The sequence below is a fragment of the Bombina bombina genome, chromosome 3, assembly GCF_027579735.1.
Source record: "Bombina bombina isolate aBomBom1 chromosome 3, aBomBom1.pri, whole genome shotgun sequence".
Classification (NCBI taxonomy): domain Eukaryota; kingdom Metazoa; phylum Chordata; class Amphibia; order Anura; family Bombinatoridae; genus Bombina; species Bombina bombina.
The window spans coordinates 947,303,362-947,327,755 of record NC_069501.1 but is presented as its reverse complement, the minus strand read 5'-3'; the positions used below and the strand labels follow the sequence as shown (position 1 = coordinate 947,327,755).

At 37.5% G+C, this 24,394-nt stretch overlaps 1 protein-coding gene across 1 annotated transcript in view; it reads right to left on the bottom strand.

Moving 5' to 3' along the window:
- Positions 1–801: 801 nt before the first annotated feature.
- TNFSF11 (TNF superfamily member 11) overlaps positions 802–24,394 on the bottom strand; it is a 53,486-nt gene continuing 29,893 nt past the window's right edge. The window contains exons 2-5 of the mRNA XM_053704940.1: positions 24,116–24,271; positions 13,420–13,462; positions 13,241–13,330; positions 802–1,284 (exon numbers count right to left, since the gene is read on the bottom strand). Coding sequence (XP_053560915.1) covers positions 854–1,284; positions 13,241–13,330; positions 13,420–13,462; positions 24,116–24,271 — 720 coding nt within the window. The 3' untranslated portion in view covers positions 802–853. The remainder of the gene's footprint in view (positions 1,285–13,240; positions 13,331–13,419; positions 13,463–24,115; positions 24,272–24,394) is intronic.

Below are 24,394 nucleotides of genomic sequence, written 5' to 3'. Positions count from 1 at the left end.
CATATTATTTAAAAGAATTCAGCACCCTAAACTTTAACAGTACATTGACATCTTATATCTCAGGTGTGGCACAAGTGGGAATTATAGCCTGAAAGCTAAAATGGTAAACGCCAGTAATAAAAGCAACAAATTGTATTTTTATAAGAAAAAGGAATGATGTAAAAAAAATATTTAAAAATAACTTAAATGTAAGAATGATCAATTAACAAATAGCAAGTTAATTTAATCAGTGGCTTAAAATAATTGTGTACCAAATTTAAAATAATTGAAAAAATATAATGGCTTATGGATCATATTAACTCCTTGCTTACTAAAAAATATATAAATGTACCAATCTGGATAGAAGTCTGTATGAATTGTGTAGTACAGTGCTTTGTTAGGTGTCAAGTGACAATAAACCCATGTCTGTATCAAAATATGTTCTTAAATATGGAGCATAGGACACTAAAAATAATACCATGTCCACTTCTCATTTTCATATATAGCTTTCAGTATAATAGCTGTTTATAAATTAAGAAAAAAAAATCTCATGCCAGCATGAAAGAAGCATATTGAATGAAACCCTCTAAAGGCAGCTATCAAATCAACCAATAATTGCGATTATTAGCATACCTGCCTATAGTAACACAGTAAAACCTTGACAGCTTATTTTTTAGCTGTAACTAAACGGCACCTCATAATATATATTGCCAAGACATAAAAGTACCTTTTTCCATCATTGGTCTCTTTGAGGCAAAAACATATACATCTTTACTATTTACAGTAAAATGCTCTCTTATGAACGTTAAGAGGAATGTCAAGAAAGAGTGAACCTCTGTTTATTTGAATAGTAGAACTTTAGTAATAATCTGCCTTATGCCTCTACATCAAGAATCTTTATGGCCCCAAAGTAGGTTGCGTCCTGTGCCAGGTCAAGAAGTGCTGCATTAGATACTTGGACAAATATTTCATCTCCGACCACAAACTTAAAAACACCTCCTTGATGAACTGAGTGGAAATGATATTCTGTATCATTAGACCAATATGGCGTGCTTCCACCTTTCATTAGCGTTTCAAATTGCTTTCTATTTGAATTCATTTTAGATATGTACAACATGAGCTGGAGGACTTTGTTTCGATAAGCGTTTCCTGAAATTTCGTGATGCCTGAAGCAGATATTTGCATACACGTAGTAAAAACCGCTTTGTAAAATTTTCAATTTTCCATTATCGTAGCCCATATTTAATAGGTTTCCCCAACCTTCTCTGTAATTCCAAGATGTAATAGTCACTTTAGACTGAGAACCTTAGAAGAGAAGAAAAGAAATCTAAGTTGACATATCAGCTTTTTATATACAATCATTAATCAGATAATGTATCTCTAGTTATGATTGGTATATGTATGTATGTGTGTTTGTGTGCGTATGTATGTATCATTCTTAATTTCGTCGACTAAAACTAGACTAAAATGACTATAAAACTAAAGAAATTCTAATGACTAAAATACGACTAAAACTAAAATGGCATTTTAGTCAAAAGACTATGACTAAAACTAAATCAAAATTACATTTTAGTCAAAAGACTATGATTAAAACTAAATCAAAATTTGCTGACAAAAACATTTTATGCAATTTGTTATAATCAATCCATATCCAATTTCTGCTCTTTTGTAAAATTTACAAAACTTAATTTTATTAAATTTTAAGAAAAATAAAGACGTTATATACCACAACAGTTAAATCTGTTAAATCTGTATTGCATGTTCAAACCTTAATACCACAAATAAAAACAGGTTAATAAACCTTTACTCCAGGAGAATATGAGTTTGGAAGTTCTAGAGCAGTGCTAATATCGTTGCCAAATTTTTTTCGAATCTGTGAACAATCAATTGATTCTTCCTATAGAAATAAGTATAACCTATGAATATGGGTTTAAGTTATGCTGTGCCTGTGCTCACTGCAGAAACTTAATGTTGTGTTGAGTTACTTGATACTTGTTTTAATTATTAACAGAGAACTGTTAAAGTTTTAATATTGTTTAAATAATGCATTACACTTTAACTACACCCCTTAGATTTTAGTCAACTAAAATCTATTGGAGATTTAGTCGACTAAAATCTACTGGAGATTCAGTCGACTAAAACTAGACTAAAACTAAAACAATTCAGATGACTAAAATACGACTAAAACTAAAATGGCATTTTAGTCAAAAGACTAAAACTAAGACTAAATTGAAACTTGCCGTCAAAATTAACACTGGTATGTATGTGTGCAGATACATACAGTATGTACACAAAGATACACACACACACACATATATATATATATATAAATATATAAAATATACATATATATATATATATATATATATATATTATACATACATATACACACACATTTATTCCTCTTTTATACTCTGAGGAATTGCAGTCAGTATTTAGTTTTCTCAATTTCCCCTAAAGCCATCTCATAACATTCATGGTTTGTGGCAGGATTAGCTGCATTAGAGCATTGGTAATAAGACATTTATTTTGTTAATCTATTCTTTGCTCTTCATAACTAACTTTAGTGTTATGAGTGGAATAGATTCATAAAATGTTTACTTTGGAAGGGTAGACAAATAATTAGTCTTGTGGTTTTTATTTTGTTGCTTTATATAGAAAACTATGAATTGTATTTATATATACAGTACATATATACTCAAGACACATTGCAACCTAAATCCCATTTTAGAGCAAGTGGACCTAAGCACTCAGTCTATAAGGATTGGCTCAAGCAATAGAACCTCTGTACTTTTGTTGATTTGTGTGTATTTCAGGTTGGATTGTTTGATGTTTCCAAAATATAAATAACCATAGACTGCACAAAATTTGCAAGGGGAACAGTTGGCAATCTTATAATAAAAATTGGAACTACAATTAAATAATCTGAGGGAGAACAATATTTGCCTATTGGATTATAAAAAGCCATTAGTTAAAATAATATAAACATAAGAAATAATGAAGAAAGCATTGTGAGGAGTAGTTTAGCACAGCTATTAAGTGGTTGTGGGAATATATTTATTTAGATAGGAGATGCAGAATTTAGTATAATCACTTATTTAAAGAAAAAATACAAAAAAAGAAAACAGTCTCTAGAAAAACATATTATGGTTTGGTGCTTGGTTATATCATTAGTTATATCCTGTAATAATTTTAGAAAAAGGTCATAATGTGCATTCAGAGACCTAATTCATAGGTGGTAAAATAAGACTTCTATTTAAAAAAACAAAATAATAATTCTGGTCTAAAAAAAGTTTGGTAATTTTCTTTTTTCCTATCAATTGCAATGAGCTAGATTACATTTGTTTTTCTAATTTATTTTGCCTCTTAGAAAATTAATTGGGGTAAATTTTCAGATTAGTAAATCCTAAAACTGAAATTGTTATGCATATATATATAAGTTCATTATAGCCATATCTGCATCCCAAATAAAAAAAAAAAAACTAAACTGAGAGCTATGTTTATTAAATATGTAGGGCAAGATTAAATATGCGGCGGCGTTCGCAAAAACCGGCGATGCCGCATATAAATTCGGCATGTATATTTCACCCGTCGCCCGCAATTTTTACTCCCAGAAGCTAACATAGAACCGTGTCGCAAATCGATATCACATCTTCAGCGCAAGGACTAATATGGGGAACATGAAGAAATTTAACTCCATTTTCACCTCGCCACACAAAGGCAGACGCAGCAAGCCTTACACTGAAAATGTGAGCCCCGTAACTCCTGTAACTGGCTGAAAATATTAACTAACACCTAACGCATGCGCCTTAACCCCCACCGCAATAACTAATAAAGTATATTAACCCCTAATCCGCCATTAACCCACATCGCAATAAACTTAATAAATGTATTAACCCCTAATCTGCCATTAACCCACATCGCAATAACCCTAATAAATGTAATAACCCCTAATCTGCCATTAACCCACATCGCAATAAACCTAATAAAACTATTAACCCCTAATCCGCCATTAACACACATCGCAATAGACCTAATAAAACTATTAACCCCTAATCTGCCAAACTCCTACAACGCAACAATCCTAATAAATCTATTAACCCCTAATCCGCCAAACCCCCACAACGCAAATAACTAATTAAATTAATAAACTCCCTAACCTAACACCCCCTAAATTAACCCCAATTACCTAAATTAAAAAATACTAAGTTACAATTAAAATAAAAAACCTAACATTACTTAAAAATAAAAAACCTAACATTAAATTAATCTAAGATTACAAAAAATAAATAGTCTAACATTACATAACATAATAAACCAAATTATCAAAAATAAAATTATTAAAACTAATCCCTATGAAAAAAAAATCCCACCCAAAATAAAAACACCCCCTTATCTAATACTAAGCTACCAACAGCCCTTAAAAGGGCCTTTTGTAGGGCATTGCCCTAAGTTAAACAGCTCTTTTACTTTAAAAAATACTAAGTCCCCCTCTAACAGTAAAACCCCCCACCCACCAAACCCCCAAAATAAAAAACCTAACACTAAAAAATCCTAAACTACCCATTGCCCCTAAAGGGGCATTTGTATGGGCATTGCCCGTAAAAGGGCATTCAGCTCTTTTACTGCCCTTAAAAGGGCATTCAGCTATTTTAAGAGTGCCCAATAAATCCTTATCTGTAAAAAAAAAAAAAAAGAGCCTAAGTCTAACCCCCAAATAGGTATATTCACCGTTCCTGAAGTCCGGCAGAGAAGGTCCTGTTCCAGGCAGTGAAGTCTTCTTCCAAGCGGCCGACAACTTCTTCCAAGCGGGGATCACTTCCTTCTTCATCCAGGACCAAGCCGGTGCAAAGCGGAGATGAGCGCGGAGCAGGACCGGCGACTGCGGACCATGGAGAGTGGAGGATCCTCTATGTACGATCGCCGCCGTACAAAAATAGTGAATTCAAGGTACGCGTTTAAATATGGCGTCCCTTGCATTCCTATTGGCTGATTTGCTTCTTCAAATTCAAATCAGCCAATAGGATGAGAGCTACTGAAATCCTATTGGCTGTTCAAATCAGTCAATAGGATTTCAGTAGCTCTCATCCTATTGGCTGATTTGAATTTGAAGAATCAAATCAGCCAATAGGAATGCAAGAGACACCATATTTAACGCGTACCTTGAATTCACTATTCAGTTTACAGTGGCGATCGTACGAAGAGGATCCTCCACGCTCCATGGCTCCGCAGTCGCCGGTCCTGCTCCGCGCTCATCTCTGCTCCGTGCCAGCTTGGTCCTGGATGAAGGAGGAAGTGGTCCCCGCTTAGAAGACTTCACCGCCTGGAACAGGACCCTCTCCGCAGGACTTCAGGAACGGTGAGTACCTATTTGGGGGTTAGACTTAGGTTGTGTTTTTTTTGTTGGTGTTTGTTTTGTTTTTTTAGATTAGGGATTTATTGGGCACTCTTTAAAGAGCTGAATGCCCTTTTAAGGGCAATGCCCATACAAATGACCCTTTAGGGGCAATGGGTAGTCTAGGTTTTTTTTAGTATTAGATTTATTTATTTCGGGGGGTTTGGTGGGTGGTGGGTTTTACTGTTAGGGGGGACTTAGCTTTTTTTTTTATGCAAAAGAGCTGTTTAATTTAGGGCAATGCCCTACAAAAAGCCCTTTCTCCAACATTGGTGTGTCCGGTCCACGGTGTCATCCATTACTTGTGGGATATTCTCCTCCCCCACAGGGAAAGGCAAGGAGAGCACACAGCAAGAGCTGTCCATATAGTCCCTCCCAGGCTCCGCCCCCCCAGTCATTCTCCTTGCCGCTCTGAACAAGTAGCATCTCCTCGGGGATGGTGAGGAGTTTGTGGTGTTTAGTTGTAGTTTTTTATTCTTCTATCAAGAGTTTGTTATTTTAAAATAGTGCTGGTATGTACTATTTACTCTGAAACAGAAAGAGATGAAGATTTCTGTTTGTGAGAGGATTATGATATTAGCAGCAGTTACTAAAATCGTTTGCTGTTTCCACATAGGACTGTTGAGATGAGATAACTTCAGTTGGGGGAAACAGTTAGCAGGCTCTTCTGCTTAAGGTATGACTAGCCATATTTCTAACAAGACTGTGTAATGCTGGAAGGCTGTCATTTTCCCCTCATGGGGACCGGTAAGCCATTTTCTTAGTCTCAAACAGAATAAAGGGCTTATTATGGGCTATAAACTGGTAGACACTTTTAGGGGCTAAATCGATTGCTTTATTTAAGTATTATATGCAGTTTGAAGTTGTATTTCACACTTTTATAACATTGGGGAACGTTTTTAGCACCAGGCACTTGTTAAGACACCTTCCCAGTCAGGAAGGGCCTTTCTCTGTAGTAGGCAGAGCCTCATTTTCGCGCCATTACTGTGCAGTTAATTTTGAGTTCAGTACATGCAGCTGCATGTGTGAGGGTCTGGAATCCACTAAAAACGTTCCTAGAAGGCTTCATTTGGTATCATATACCCCCCTGGGATTGGTGAAGTTGCAGCAAAGGCTGTGGCTGGGACTGTAAGGGGGTTAAAATTAAAAACGGCTCCGGTTTCCACATTTTAAGGGTTAACAGCTTGAAAATTGGGGTGCAATACTTTGAATGTATTAAGACACTGTGGTGAAAATTTGGTAAAGATTGGATAATTCCTTCATAGTTTTTCACATATTCAGTAATAAAGTGTGCCCTGTTTAACATTTAAAGAGACAGTAACGGTTTTGTTTTAAAACGTTTTTTGTGCTTTATTAACCAGTTTAAGCCTGTTTAACATGTCTGTACCTTCAGATAGATCATGTTCTGTATGTATGGTAGCCAATGTGGTTCCCCCTTCAAATATAGTGTGATAATTGTGCCATAGCGTCCAAACAAAGTAAGGACAGAACTGTCACAAATTGTAAAGTTGCCCAGGATGATTCCTCAGATGAAGGAAGTAGACATAGTTCTACATCATCTCCTTCTGTGTCTATACCAGTTATGCCTGCGCAGGTGACCCCTAGTACTTCTAGCGCGCCAATGCTTGTTACTATGCAGTAATTGACGGCAGTAATGGATAACTCCATAGCTAATATTTTATCCAAAATGCCAGCATTTCAGAGAAAGCGCGATTGCTCTGTTTTAAACACTGTAGAGCAGGAGGGCGCTGATGATAATTTTTCTGTCATACCCTCACACCAATCTGAAGTGGCAGTGAGGGAGGGTTTGTCAGATGGGGAAATTTCTGATACAGGAAGAATTTCTCAGCAGGCAGAACCTGATGTTGTGACATTTAAATTTAAATTAGAGCATCTCCGCGCATTACTTAAGGAGGTGCTATCTACTCTGGATGATTGTGACAATCTGGTCAACCCAGAAAAATTGTGCAAGATGGACAGTTCCTTGAGGTCCCGGTGCACCCTGATACTTTTCCGATACCTAAACGGGTGGCGGACATAGTGAATAAGGAGTGGGAGAAGCCAGGCATACCTTTTGTCCCTCCTCCTATATTTAAGAAATTGTTCCCTATGGTCGACCCCAGGAAGGACACATGGCAAACAGTCCCTAAGGTCGAGGGGGAGTTTTCTACTCTAGCCAAGCGCACGACCATTCCTATTGAGGACAATTGTGCTTTCAAAGATCCTATGGATAAAAAATTGGAGGGTTTGCTTAAAAAGATTTTTGTACAGCAAGGTTACCTCCTTCAACCTATTTCGTGCATTATTCCTGTCACTACAGCGGCGTGGTTCTGGTTTGAGGAACTGGAAAAGTCGCTCAGTAGGGAGACTCCGTATGAGGAAGTCATGGACAGAATTTACGCACTTAAGTTAGCTAATTCCTTTATTTTAGACGCCGCTTTGCAGTTAGCGAGGTTAGCGGCAAAAAATTCAGGGTTTACAATTGTGGCGCGCAGAGCGCTCTGGCTAAAGTCTTGGTCGGCGGATGTATCTTCCAAGACAAAATTGCTTAATACCCCTTTCAAAGGTAAGACCCCTTTTGGGCCAGAATTGAAAGAGATTATTTCAGTCATCACTGGGGGAAAGGGCCATGCCCTCCCACAAGATAAACCTTTCAAGGCTAAGAATAAGTCCAATTTTCGTTCCTGTCGCAATTTCAGGAACGGACCGGCTTCCAACTCGGCAGCCTCTAGACAAGAGGGTAACGCTTCCCAGACTAAACCAGCTTGGAAATCAATGCAAGGCTGGAACAAGGGTAAACAGGCCAAGAAACCTGCTGCTGCTACCAAGACAGCATGAAGAGGTAGCCCCCGATCCGGAACCGGATCTAGTAGGGGGCAGACTCTCTCTCTTTGCTCAGGCTTGGGCAAGAGATGTTCAGGATCCCTGGGCACTAGAAATAGTCTCTCAGGGTTATCTTCTAGAATTCAAAGAACTACCCCCAAGGGGAAGGTTCCACATGTCTCACTTATCTTCAAACCAAGTAAAGAGACAGGCATTCTTACATTGTGTAGAAGACCTGTTAAAGATGGGAGTGATACTCCCAGTTCCAACTGTGGAACAAGGTCAGGGGTTTTACTCAAATCTGTTTGTAGTTCCCAAAAAAAGAGGGAACTTTCAGACCAATTCTGGATTTAAAAATTCTAAACAAATTTCTCAGAGTGCCATCGTTCAAAATGGAAACTATTCGAACGATTTTACCTACAATCCAGGAGGGTCAATTTATGACTACTGTGGATCTAAAGGATGCGTATCTGCATATTCCTATCCACAAAGATCATCATCAGTTCCTAAGGTTCGCCTTTCTGGACAAACATTACCTATTGTGGCTCTCCCATTCGGACTAGCCACTGCTCCAAGGATTTTCACAAAGGTGCTTGGGTCCCTTCTAGCGGTTCTAAGACCCAGGGGCATTGCAGTGGCACCTTACTTGGACGACATCCTAATTCAAGCGTCGTCTCTTTCAAAGACAAAGGCTCACACAGACATTGTTCTAGCCTTTCTCAGATCTCACGGGTGGTAGGTGAACATAGAAAAAAAGTTCCCCGTCTCCGTCAACAAGGGTCCCTTTCTTGGGAACAATAATAGATTCTTTAGAAATGAAGATTTTCCTGACAGATGTCAGAGAGTCAAAGCTTCTAAACGCTTGTCAAGTTCTTCACTCTGTTCTACGGCCTTCCATAGCTCAGTGCATGGAAGTAGTAGGGTTGATGGTCGCAGCAATGGACATAGTTCCTTTTGCGCGAATTCATCTAAGACCATTACAACTGTGCATGCTCAAACAGTAGAATGGGGACTATACAGACTTGTCTCCAGTGATTCAAGTAGATCAGAAGACCAGAGACTCACTCCGTTGGTGGCTGACTCAGGATCACCTGTCCCAGGGAATGAGCTTCCGCAGACCAGAGTGGGTCATTGTCACGACCGACGCCAGTCTATTAGGCTGGGGCGCGGTCTGGGATTCCCTGAAAGCTCAGGGTCTATGGTCTCACGAAGAGTCTCTTCTCCCGATAAACATCCTGGAACTGAGAGCGATATTCAATGCTCTCCGGGCTTGGCCTCAACTAGCAAAGGCCAGATTCATAAGATTCCAATCAGACAACATGACGACTGTTGCTTACTTCAACCATCAGGGGGGAACAAGGAGTTCCCTGGCGATGAGAGAGGTGACCAAGATCATCAAATGGGTGGAGGATCACTCCTACCACCTGTCTGCGATCCACATCCCAGGAGTGGAAAACTGGGAGACGGATTATCTGAGTCGTCAGACCTTTCATCCGGGGGAGTGGGAACTCAACTCGGAGGTGTTTGCCCAGTTGACCCAATTATGGGGCATTCCAGACATGGATCTGATGGCGTCTCGTCAGAACTTCAAGGTTCCTTACTACGGGTCCAGATCCAGGGATCCCAAGGCGACTCTAGTGGATGCATTAGTGGCGCCTTGGACTTTCAACCTAGCTTATGCGTTTCCACCGTTCCTTCTCATTCCCAGGCTGGTAGCCAGGATCAAACAGGAGAAGACCTCGGTGATTTTGATAGCTCCTGCATGGCCACGCAGGACTTGGTATGCAGACCTGGTGAATATGTCATCGGCTCCACCATGGAAGCTACCTTTGAGACAGGATCTTCTAGTACAAGGTCCATTCGAACATCCAAATCTAGTTTCTCTCCAGCTTACTGCTTAGAAATTGAACGCTTGAATTTGTCTAAGCGTGGGTTTTCGGATTCTGTGATAGATACTCTGGTACAAGCCAGAAAACCTGTGACTAGAAAGATTACCATAAAATATGGAAAAGATATATCTGTTGGTGTGAATCCAAGGGATTCTCATGGAGTAAGATTAAAATTCCTAGGATCCTTTCCTTTCTCCAAGAAGGTTTGGATAAGGGATTATCAGCGAGTTCTCTAAAAGGACAGATTTCTGCTTTATCTGTCTTGTTACACAAACGACTGGCAGCTGTGCCAGATGTTCAAGCTTTTGTTCAGGCTTTGGTCAGGATCAAGCCTGTTTACAGACCCTTGACTCCTCCCTGGAGTCTAAATTTGGTTCTTTCAGTTCTTCAAGGGGTTCCGTTTGAACCCTTACATTCCATAGATATCAAGTTGTTATCTTGGAAAGTTCTGTTTTTGGTTGCTATTCTTCTGCTAGAAGAGTTTCTGAATTATCTGCTCTGCATTGTAATCCGCCCTATCTGGTGTTCCATTCAGATAAGGTTGTTTTGCGTACTAAACCTGGTTTCCTTCCAAAGGTTGTTTCCAACAAGAATATTAACCAGGAAATAGTTGTGCCTTCTTTGTGTCCGAATCCAGTTTCAAAGAAGGAACGCTTGTTACACAATTTAGATGTAGTCCGTGCTTTAAAGTTCTATTTAGAAGCAACAAAGGATTTCAGACAAACGTCTTCTCTGTTTGTAGTTTATTCTGGCAAGAGGAGAGGTCAAAAAAGCTACTGCTACCTCTCTTTCCTTTTGGCTGAAAAGCATCATCCAATTGGCTTACGAGACTGCCGGACGGCAGCCTCCTGAACAAATCACAGCTCACTCTACTAGGGCTGTGGCTTCCACATGGGCCTTCAAGAACGAGGCTTCTGTTGATCAGATATGTAAGGCAGCGACCTGGTCTTCTCTGCACACTTTGTCCAAATTCTACAAATTTGATACTTTTGCTTCTTCGGAGGCTATTTTTGGGAGAAAGGTTTTGCAAGCCGTGGTGCCTTCTGTTTAGGTAACCTGATTTGCTCCCTCCCTTCATCCGTGTCCTAAAGCTTTGGTATTAGTTCCCACAAGTAATGGATGACACCGTGGACCGGACACACCAATGTTGGAGAAAACAGAATTTATGCTTACCTGATAAATTACTTTCTCCAACGGTGTGTCCGGTCCACGGCCCGCCCTGGTTTTTTAATCAGGTTTGAAGAATTTCTTTCTCTATACACTACAGTCACCACGGCACACTATAGTTTCTCCTTTTTTTCTCCTAACCGTCGGTCGAATGACTGGGGGGGCGGAGCCTGGGAGGGACTATATGGACAGCTCTTGCTGTGTGCTCTCCTTGCCTTTCCCTGTGGGGGAGGAGAATATCCCACAAGTAATGGATGACACCGTGGACCGGACACACCGTTGGAGAAAGTAATTTATCAGGTAAGCATAAATTCTGTTTTTAAGGGCTATTGGTAGTTTAGCATTAGATTAAGGGGTGTTTTTATTTTGGTGGGGCTTTTTTATTTTCATAGGGATTAGGTTTAATTTTTTTATTTTGGATAATTTTGTTTATTATTTTCTGTAATGTTAGACTTTTTTATTTTTGGTAATTTTAGATTAATTTATTTTAATTTGATTTTAGGTTTATTTTTCTTTTTTTATTTTTTTACTGTTAGGATTTTTTATTTTAATTATAATTTAGTATTTTATTATTTTATGTAATTTGGGGTTAATTTAGTGGGTGTTAGGTTAGGGGGCTTAGTCACTAAATTAGTTATTTGCGTTGTGGGGGTTAATAGGTTAATTAGGGTACTTGCGTGTTGGGGGTTTGGCAGATTAGGGGTTATTAGTTTTATTAGGATTATTGCATTTTGTGGGTTTGGTGGTTTAGGGGTTAATAGATTTATAAGGTTTGTTGTGATGTGGGTTATTGGCAGATTAGGGGTTAATAGTTTTAATAGGTACTTTGCGATGTGGATTAATGGCGGATTAGGGGTTAATACATTTATTAGGTGGTTTGCGATGTTGGGGTTGGCGAATCAAGGGGTTAATACTTTTACTAGGTAGATCGTCATGTGGGTGAATGGCGGATTAGGGGTTAATAGTTTAATTAGGCATATTGCATTGTGGGGGGGTTGTCGTTTAGGGGTTAATACATTTATTATTAGTTGAGATGTGGGGGGATTGCGGATATAGGGGTTTTACGTGTCGGGTTTATTTTTGGGAGGCGGGTTAGACTTTTACAGGAGATTTGATATTTTTTTTATTTTCTTAGGCGCCAACAGTTTCTAAAGTGCCGTAAGTCACTGGTGACTCCCGAAATTTGTATTTACGCACATTTCTGGACATCGCTAGTTTATCCGACTTACGGCACTTTATGAACTGCCGGCGCCATACATGTGATACCTCGATGTGCAAGGTGAAATTACGGGTGGAGCAAGTTTCAGCAGTTAGGCTGAAGCTTGCGCCGCATATGTAATCTCGCCCATAATTTCAAAGGTTAAAAAATTAGGCTTTGTAATATCCTTTAGGATCTTTAAAAAAGTAAATTGCAGACAACTGAAACACTTAAAAAGGAAAAGACTTTAAAAATCCTCCTTCCTGTGTGTATTTTAAATGCACAAGATCTTTAATAAAAATAGATACATCTGTCTATAGACACAGGGAAATAAATGGCAAAATCTCCAGGACAGGGGTCACTAGATTTAGGGCTAGATTTATTAAGCCCCTACGGCAGCAAGTTCTCTCAAGAACTTGCTTGCCGTGATTTATCAAGCAGCGGTCACCAGACCGCTGCTTCCCTAACATCTACGCCACATCTATTGTGGCGAAATTCAATCTCCTCGGTCGAGTCCGACCGAGGAGATTGACAGCTCCTGCCCGTGCGTGACTGGCTGTGCGCGGGCAGGGGGCGGGATTGCACGCGAGCGCAAAATTGCGCTCGTGTGCAATGTTAATTACCTGCGGCTAATTTCGCCCTGCCACAGGCGAGCTGAGGCGTACAGGGGCGCGTATACGCGCCCCTGTACGCCTCAGCGTTGATAAATCTAACCCTTAGACTAGAGTATTTTTCACCATAAAGTCACTTTGACTATATTTTGGATATTATACCAATCTTGGTACTTACTGTGTGTATGATTAGCGATGGTTAGATGTGCAACCGGCCATTTTCCACTTCTGCTATTCTTTGAAAATGGTGATGATGATGGTATCACAGCTGAATGAACATAAAAGGATAAATACTCAAATTATCATAACCACATGAATATTGCAAATAACTTGGATTATAAAATATATTAAACTTACCATTTACTTGTAAAGGTTTCTCTGCAATGAGCTCCTGAGCAACCTGGAATGTGAAAATACAAACAATAATATTTTATTAAACCAGGCCAACTTATTATACTTCATTTTTACACAGTATTAGCCATGTAATTGTTCTTAATGCAGGAGAGTATATAGATATCCCCTCAGCTTTGCCAAACAAAACAAATATTTGATTAAATCTACTAAATTATGATAGTGAAGCATCCTCAAAACAAAACTATATCTGTAGCACACACATTAACTTAATGACCTGCAAGTTTAAATTCAAGTCGTGTCAAACTCCTTTTATTTTATTTTTTAATAGTTTACCAAGGAGATGTACAAATCTCTAGAGACTGCAGAAATCTTTAACTTGAGGATAACTCACACAAATTATGTCAGTACAAACAGAAAGCTCAGCATTTTTCAACTCTTCAATTACAAGAACCCTTATATTTTCCTTAGTGCCAACTAACCACAATCTACAACACATAAAAATGATTAATTTAAAAAACAAAACAAAAAACACACCCCTGCATTTCTCATTTATGGCCTATGACGCAGGGCAAACATATGAGAATATGAAGTTGGGTGCATAAGGCAGAAGCAGTACAGAACTGGGTCACTTTGGGAAAAAGCATATTTAAGGTTTTTCTTGGAATCCAGTGAAATGGAACATGATGTTCAGCACTGTGTTATCAGCCTATACTGGTGGCACCTGAATTAATTTACAATAGAGAAGAGGTACTTAGTGATCGATCTGGCCATGGAAACCCTTAAAAATGTGACAGATCATGCCCCACTAAAGTGGATGAATAACTAATAAGGACAAGAAATTGAGAATGACAGGTTGTTTTTGTCCTTGGAACAATTTCATTTTGTGGTGAAGCACTGGGTGTGTTTATTAAGTGACAATAATGATAAACTATACTGAATGCATAGGCTTACAGCAGTGGCTGGAAGTATTACTGAGTGCAAGCACGTTTGTTCAAACTGTTGCTGACTATGTGCTAGATTACGAGTGACGTGCTAACTGTTGCACGCAATCAATATAGGGTATTTCGCGGCTCTTTGCACGCAACAGAAATAGCACACATATTACGAGATAAAAGTAAATGCGTTTGCTTGATTGCAATCAAATTTATTGCGAGTCGGGTTAGTGCAACTTCAGGGCTATGATGAACTGTTATGCAAGATAAAAAGTTGCATTTAAAATTACAGTTACATTCATAATAGTCTGATAAAAAAAATATTAAAAAAAACCCCTGCATTTAAAAGTTATAAGGGCTCAATGAAATGAGGTCTCACGTCTCAGGTGTTAGGAAAAAAAGGCCTGCAAAGGGCTTTAACATAAACATATATATATATATATATATATATATATATATATATATATATATATATATATATATATATATACACACACACACACACACATACCTATCTATTCCTATAGATATGTAGGTATAGATTTAAATTGTACCAAAAAATTATATATAAATTAATCTTTGTAAACAACATTAGAATGTGAAATATTCATAATTCATTTTGGGATGTGCACACTTGAATAAATGCAGGTCATGTTAGACCACGAGTATGGGTATTAGATTTCTTTCTCAATTTTCATGTTCCATTGAAGTCTATGGGAATAGTCATTAACACGTTTGTGATATTATGTTAGCACGTCTGGTTTTTGCTTGTACGCAAACTTTCAACATGTGATACAAGCACAACCAGACGCAAAAAGTATATATATTATACTCTGGCAGCATTGTAAGGGTTAATGCTCAAATAGTAGAAAGCAAAATATGTGAATTTGAACTAAGATACCTAATATGCAGCTAACCACATTTACCAACAGGAAATTACATTGCTTTTGTATTTTGTGTGGGTTAAACTTTCTTCAACTTCTGCTACAATCCCTTTAATCCCAGCTGAACTGCAATGCAAAAATATACCCTTTACCATTGCTGCTCGAATAAGCTAATCACCTGATCTGGTAACCACATGACAAGGTTTTTTTTATTATTTAAAAAAATATATATTATATGTTATTCTGAAATCCTTTATTCTTTGGTAAATCTCAGGCCAAGAAATTGCATGTGGCACTCTGTTACTCCTTAAAGGAATTTTAGAGAAAAAGTTGTTCAATGTACCACAGAAATATTTAGCAATTTTGTTTTCACTCCATTTAAACAGAAATAGAACCTTAATTATTTTAATTTTTTTTGTAGACAGCCCAAAGTATTGATCTAGGCCCATTTTGGTACTGTTTCAACGACAAATGCCATCATATAAAAGAAAGTGTTAACATTTTTACAAACTGTGGGTTTCTCACTGAAATTATTTACTTATGCAGTCATAATACAAACTACTGTAAAAGCTTCTCTGGCACCCCCTTAGTTCAGAAATAGCAGACATGCATGGCTTTGCCATTGCTTTATGGTAATTGCACAATTCTAATATTCCCAGCATTGAAGGGGTTAATCAGGTAGCTTGTAAGGTAAATTCTGAAAAAATCTGAAATGTAGATATTTTTAGTTGTAGTGTAGAGATTACCCTCCCACCCCCTGATCCCTCTCAAGCAGCTCTCTTCCCTCCCTCAAACCCCACTGGTCGCCACCATCTTAGGTAAAGGCAGACAGTCTGCCAGTATGCAGTTATAGGGCATGTTTAATTTATTTATTTTTATTGTAGAGATCTCTCCTCAAGCCTCTGACCTCCTTGATCCCTCCCAAACAGCTTTCTAACCCTCCCCCTCTAACTAGTAGCAGCCATATTAGATACTGGCAGCTGTCTGTCATTACCAGAGTATATTTATTATTATTTATAAAAAAATGTATGTAATATATCAATCCCCCCTCCTCCGCCAAGAGATTGTTGATAGGGCCCTTCCTCACCCGTTTCTATAGCATAGCGGCATCATCACAAGTCACTGTCTGAATCGGTGATCTGCCTTCATATGGTAAAGGAAGAATCAGTTCATCCTTACCATATGAAAGCAGATGCCTTCTGCCTCTGGCTGCAGTCTTCACTGTCAAAGCTAACAGCGAGGACACCAGCATGAGCCAGAAGGTTAGAAGTAGGTACTATATCAACATGGTACGCTGGTCAAAGTACCCTGTGACATAGTACCTATGTCCAAATGGCTTTCTTTTTCCGCAAAAATAAACAGGGGAACAGACTAAAAAAATATTGAGAATAGGAAGAAGATTTAAGAAGTATTGAAGAATAAATATTTGTGATAGAAGACCCATCAAGGGAAACAATTTTGCTCATTATGTTATTAAAAAAAGACAATGGGAAGTTTTAAAATAAACTGTAGTGAATAAGGCATCGTAGACCTTATGGTGCATGCTAAGATCCGAAAACAAATCTATTATAGGTTTCACTGCGATCTGAACCTGTGATCTTCAAAATAGAACTATATACTATATCTCCTGAGCTATCTAAACCCTTCATAAATCCTCTAGTAGCTGTGTGAACAAGCAGGTTCTCTATGCAAAGTCCCTTCATAAAGGTTTATTTGTGCAAAAAAATCTATTTTTATTCTCCAATTAGCTTTTCAAATTCTCAAACATAATATTTTCAGATCTTCAGCTCTGATTTTCATTAAAGAAGCTAGGAAACCTCTTGTATACCAAAGAACATCATAATATAATTTTCACTACAACACTGTTCAATGATTTTACTGATAGCAAACAGGGAAATCATTTTCTTATTGCAGTTAAATTGAACAAATTTAGGGGTTGATTACAATCTATCATTTCATAATTTTCGTCTTGTTCACAGCTGCTGATGAGTCATTTTCAGTCAATCAGCCATTATTATTGTTTATTCGATTACTTTTTCCATTGCTGAAAAAAAGATCCTATGTGTTTGGCTAATCAGCATTAAAATTCTTCTTCGTCACATTTAAAGAAACAATTTTCACTTATAAAATGCCCGTTTGCAATATTTCCCAAGGCTTCCCCGTTTTACCTACTAAATAAAATGTTAACTTGTTTAAATGGTGATCATATGCCTGGCAGAATGTTATGTTCTATAGAATGCTAAGATGAGCTTAAATTATGGTTGCCTGGTAAAGTGAATAATCTGTGGGGAAAAGAAAGTTAAGGCAGGAACAATCTCTGCTTGGATCAATTTTCTCTCAGAATTTAAACAAATACTACAAAATAACTGAACACACAGCTACACTTCCACATCACTAACCACAATGACAAGGTTTACCACATAATCTATGTTCTCACCTCAGTTAGTACATGAAATACATAACCCACTTTCTGTATGTGTAGCTGAAATAAACCTATATCCTGATATAAGGGATAGCTGTGGCTTATCCACTACTAAGGGCACTGTACTTGTGCAGCTTTTCAACAGCAGTAATATGTTGATGCCTTTATTGCTGTATATAACACAAACTAATTACACAAAATAAACAAAAACAGTGGAAATAAAAGTACAAAAACATATTGTAATTTTTTAATACAAAATACAAAAAAAACATACGGCTAGATTACGAGTTTTGTGTTATGAGGGGTGCGGTGCTAACTTGCACGTTATTGTCACCGCTCACTTCCCTACAGCGCTGGTATTACAGGTTTATAAAAACCCGGCTTTATTAGGCAAAAAGTGAGTGTAGAGCAAAATTGAGCTCCATACCGCACTCCAATACCAGCGCTGCTGAAAGCCGCGGTGAGCTAGTTTTACATGCTTGTGCACGATTTCCCCATAGACATCAATGGGGAGAGCCGGCTGAAAAAAAAGGCTAACACCTGCAAAAAAGCAGCGTAAAGCTCAGTAACGCAGCCCCATTGATTCCTAAGGGGAAATAAAATTTATGTTTACACCTAACACCCTAACATGAACCCCGAGTCTAAACACCCCTAATCTTACACTTATTAAGCCCTAATCTGCCGCCCCCGACATCACCGACACACCTACATTATACTTATTGACCCCTAATCTGCCGCTCCGAACATCGCAGCCACTATAATAAACATATTAACCCCTAAACCGCCGCATTCCCGCCTTGCAAACACTAGTTAAATATTATTAACCCCTAATCTGCCGCCCCTAACATCGCCGCCACCTACCTACATTTATTAACCCCTAATCTGCCGCCCCCAACGTTGCCGCCACTATTCTAAATTTATTAACCCCTAAACCTAAGTCTAATCCTAACCCTAACACCCCCTAACTTTAAGATAATTAAAATAAATTTGAAAATAAAACCTACTATCATTACCTAAATTATTACCTATAAAATAAACCCTAAGATAGCTAAAATATAACTAATAGTTACATTGTAGCTAGCTTAGGGTTTATTTTTATTTCACAGGCAAATTTGTATTTATTTTAACTAGGTAGAATAGTTACTAAATAGTTATTAACTATTTACTAACTACCTAGCTAAAATAAATACAAATTTACCTGTAAAATAAAACCTAACCTGTCTTACACTAACACCTAACCTTACACTACAATTAAATAAATTATCTAAATTAAATACAATTACCTAAATTACAACAACAAAAATTATCAGATATTTAAACTAATTACACCTAATCTAATAGCCCTATCAAAATAAAAAAAGCCCCCCAAAATAAAAAAAAAACCCTAGCCTAAACTAAACTACCAATAGCCCTTAAAAGGGCCTTTTGCGGGGCATTGCCCCAAAGAAATCGGCTCTTTTACCTGTAAAAAAAAATACAAACAACCCCCCAACAGTAAAACACACCACCCACACAACCAACCCCCCAAATAAAATCCTAACTAAAAAAAAACTAAGCTCCCCATTGCCCTGAAAAGGGCATTTGGATGGGCATTGCCCTTAAAAGGGCAGTTAGCTCTTTTTCCGCCCAAACCCTAATCTAAAAATAAGACCTACCCAATAAACCCTTAAAAAAACCTAACACTAACCCCCGAAGATTCACTTACAGTTTTGAAGATTCATCCTCAACGAAGCCGGGAGAAGTCTTCATCCAAGCGGCAAGAAGTCCTCAACGAAGCCGGGAGAAGTCTTCATCCAGCCGGCAGAAGTGGTCCTCCAGACGGGCAGAAGCCTTCATCCAGACGGCATCTTCTATCTTCATCCATCCGGTGCGGAGCGGCTCCATCTTCAAGACATCGGCGTGTAGCATTCTCTTCTTTCCACGGCTAACGACGAATGAAGGTTCCTTTAAATGACGTCATCCAAGATGGCGTCCCTTGAATTCCGATTGGCTGATAGAATTCAATCGGAATCAGCCAACAGATTGTTCCAATCAGCCAACAGAATGCAAGCTCAATCCTATTGGCTGATTGGATCAGCCAATAGGATTGAAGCTCCTTTAATTCCGATTGGCTGATAGAATTCTATCAGCCAATCAGAATTCAAGGGACGCCATCTTGGATGACGTCATTTAAAGGAACCTTCATTCGTCGTTAGTAGTGGAAAGAAGAGGATGCTCCGCGCCGGATGTCTTGAAGATGGAGCCGCTCCACGCCGTCTGGATGAAGACTTTTACAGGCAAAACAGCTGATTTATTTGGGGCAATGCCCCGCAACAGGCCCTTTTAAGGGCTATTGGTAGTTTAGACTAGGGGTTCTTTTATTTTGGGGGGGGGGGTTTTTTATTTTGATAGGGCTATTAGATTAGGTGTAATTAGTTTAAATATCTGATAATTTCTTTTTTTATTTTGTGTAATTTAGTGTTTGTTTGTTTTTTGTAAGTTAGGTAATTGTATTTAATTTAGATAATTTATTTAATTGTAGTGTAAGGTTAGGTGTTAGTGTAAGACAGGTTAGGTTATATTTTACAGGTAAATTTGTATTTATTTTAGCTAGGTAGTTAGTAAATAGTTAATAACTTTTTAGTAACTATTCTACCTAGTTAAAATAAATACAAACTTGCCTGTAAAATAAAAATAAACCCTAAGCTAGCTACAATGTAACTATTAGTTATATTGTAGCTAGCTTAGGGTTTATTTTATAAGTATTTAGTTTTAAATAGGAAATATTTAGTTATTAATAGTATGTTTTATTTAGATTTATTTTAATTACATTAAAGTTAGGGGGTGTTAGGGTTAGATTTAGGGTTAGGTTTAGGGGTTAATATGTTTATTATAGTGGCGGCGATGTCCGGAGCGGCAGATTAGGGGTTAATAAATGTAGGTAGGTGGCGACGACATTGGGGGCGGCAGATTAGGGGTTAATAATATTTAACTAGTGTTCGCGATGCGGGAGTGCGGCGGTTTAGGGGTTAATATGTTTATTATAGTGGCGGCGATGTCAGGAGCAGCAGATTATGGGTTAATAATTTTATTTTAGTGTTTGCGATGCGGGAGGGCCTTGGTTTAGGGGTTAATAGGTAATTTATGGGTGTTAGTGTATTTTTTAGCACTTTAGTTATGAGTTTTATGTTACAGCTTTGTAGAGTAAAACTCATGACTTTAGATTGCGTTACGAATCCTGCGGTATAGGCTGTACCGCTCACTTTTTGGCCTCCCAGAAAAAGCTTGTAATATCGGCGCTATGGAAGTCCCATTGAAAAAAGACTTTACGCAAATTGTGTAAGTTAATTTGCGTTACGGCCAAAAAAGTGTGCGGTACAGCTTTTTTGACAAGACTCGTAATAGCAGTGGTAGTGAAAAAGCAGCGTTATAACCCATAACGCTGCTTTTTCACTCATAACGCAAAACTCGTAATCTAGCCGAAAGTTAATAATTAGCCATTTTAGACCTAGATTATGAGTGCTGTGCAAACTGTTGAGCGCAAGCGATAAGGGGTTTATCACAGCTCTTTGTACATGTGGGAGGTAGCGCACGTATTGCAAGTAAATGCATTCACTTGAGCACAACTGAATTTAATGCATGTTGGGATAGTGCGACTTCAGAGTTTTGGTTAACTGTTATACTCAACTAAAAAGTTGCACACAACGCATCAAAAATACATTTAAAAGTACAGTTACACTCATAATAACCGTCTAATGAACATAATTAAAAAATAATATTGCATTATAAAGTTATAAGGGCTCAAAGATATGAGGTCACATGTGTTAGAAAAAAAGTCACACAAAGGGCTGTAACATACATATACATACATTTCTAAATATGTGTTTATTTATTTATATATATATATATATATATATATATATATATATATATATATATATATATATGTGTGTGTGTGTGTGTGTGTGTGTGTGTGTGTGTGTGTGTGTACAGATGTATTTATATGAGTATATATGTATTTACAGACATATATACACATATACTGTATATATATATATATGTATACATATATAGACATATACAGTATATATAAATGCATTGGATCCCTTTGCAGTCAAGTAGCTGAAAACATGAAAAATCATATTTATGCAATATTCATATTTAATAAAGTCTTGAACTAAGTATTTACTGTAAATATTTCACATTCCAAATAGCTATTTCTATAAATTTGTATATATATATACATATATATATATATATATATATATATATATATATATAAAAAACTTGAGATATATAGAAAGATGTATTTAAGAATAAATAGAACATATGTGAAGAACATTGGAATGTGAAATATTAATATTCGAATATTAGTCTGGCTTTTTGCGTGCATCAGGTGAGAGCTTGTGTGAAAACTTTTTACTTTTAAATTGTAATAAGTGCGCTACCCGAAGTGTGCAAAAAGCTTACTTCTAGCAGAGTTAATGTGCGGACGGGAATGATAAATAGACCTCCATTCATAATCTAGCCCTTAATTTTTGTGTACATCTTTCAGTTCATAAAATCGCTTCAACTAGCAAGACCCTTTAATTATTGCCTGGCAAGAAGGTTCATGTTAAAATAAGGCTCATTGCTTTGCATTTGTTTCCTATAATAATCATAGTAAACTTACGTTACTTATAGGGGGCCTATTTATCAAGCTCCGGATGGAGCTTGAAGGCCCGTGTTTCTGGCGACCGCTGCTCCATAACCTGTCAGCCTGCTCTGAGGCGGACAGACATCGCCGCAATTCAACCCGTTCGAGTACAATCAGGTTGATTGACACCCCCCTGCTGGCGGCCGAATCTGCAGGGGGTGGCGTTGCACCAGCAGTTCACAAGATCTGCTGGTGCAACGCTGAATACGGAGAGCGTATTGCTCTCCGCATTCAGCGATGTCTGTCGGACCTGATCCGCACTGTCGGATCAGGTCCGACAGACCTTTGTTAAATAGGCCCCTAGGACTAATAGTCAATAGCGATATCCTTAGGTTACCAAATGCCCTCTTGTAAAATATGAAAAGCATCCAATCCATGTTTTCCTTTCTATTATATTAAGCAAATATTTTTGGATTGTAATAATTTATAAATTGGATATGAATACTCTCTTCTCTAGCATCACCAGGTTTCACTTACAATGTTTGTTTTGAGCATGCCAAATAGTGAGATTAGAATACCACTGGCTTGTTATTGATAAAATGATCTGTCACAGGTGTCTTTACCATTCATGATCACTAAATGTTTACAGTAAGTTTTACTACTTATTGCAAGTCTGGATAATTACTTTATGTGCTTTAGTTTAGGAACTGAGATAGGAGAGGCACAGGACACGGTATGTTTCATTTGAATCTTTTGAAGTCCTTTGGTTGAGTAAGCTATATACACATGGTGGTGCCTTTTGATTTATGGACACTAAAACTTTACACTTATTATTTTCTATACAAATAATCTTTCAAAAGTTTTTCTTTGACTGTGTTTTTGTCAGTGTTCAAGACATTAAAATCCCAAAAATGCTTCTGCAGTTAATAACCTAAAACTCAAAACCGTTACCTTCTAAAAACAACACTTATCTGCGCCGTTAACCTTATAATTTTGTAATCCAAAAAACAAATATATAGGATTAAGGACAAAAAATATTAACTTCTGGGGACATTTATCAATAAGATCACAGGTTGAAGGGTCTGTTGATTGATCCCTTTAAATATTGTGTATTGATGGTAATAAGGTACGTGTGTAATTAACCTGTTGTGCTCCAAAGCCATAGATATATATGTCTCTATAAGGTATTTAAATTGGGACATTATCAATATCGTGAGCATGAGTGTATGCTGGATTTTCAATTTCTCTCATTTGTATTAGCGTAAAAGTGCTCATTATTATTTGTTTTTCATTTTCAATTGATGGAGCAGTAAGCGTTTTTACCTGTTTGGTGACATTGTCACCCAGTATGGCAGGTGGTAATTATAGTGTGTTTTGACCAAGTACAAAACCAGTGTGGAATTTGAAAACTTTTGTAGAAATAAGCCAAAAAGCTTTGTACTGTGTTTATCAAGTCCTTTTTGCTGCTGAATTCAATAAGTGGAAAATGTCCCTGTAAATATGTAGTTAAGTATAGAGAATTTGGATTGTGATCAGAAAAACAGGACTGGCACATGTTAAGTATAGGGCCCTTTTTTACTGAAACGATAATGAAAAAATGTACTGCTGATAAACAAGGGACATGGTCGATGTGATCATGTCAACAATCAAACCGGCTCATCAGCTGTTGATAATTATCCAACGATGAATCATGATCAACCAATAGCCTACAAGAATGCATCTACATTCTATTCTCAAGCTAATCTTTGTTCTGAATACATCATTTTATCTAGCATGTATTTAGTGTTTAACATCCCTTTAAGCAAAAAGTCAAATTTATTTCCAGCAAAAAAGAAAAAAGAAATACCTGATTTACTGTAGCATGCAATGCTTCCCCTATGAATGCACATGATTTTAACTTGTCATCTTCTGACACAGGATCATTTGTGTCTGACGCTTCTTTCTTCTTCAAACTTGTTCTCCAGCACTCAAGTACTTTCTCAGATGTTCGGTTTGGATCCATCTGCAAAATGATCATTGTTACCAATTTTGAAGTTCATAACAACCAATTTGCCATAGGTATGGACAATTTTGTATTAGTATTATTATATCACATAAAGTTGTTAGTCTAAAAATGGATTTGCTC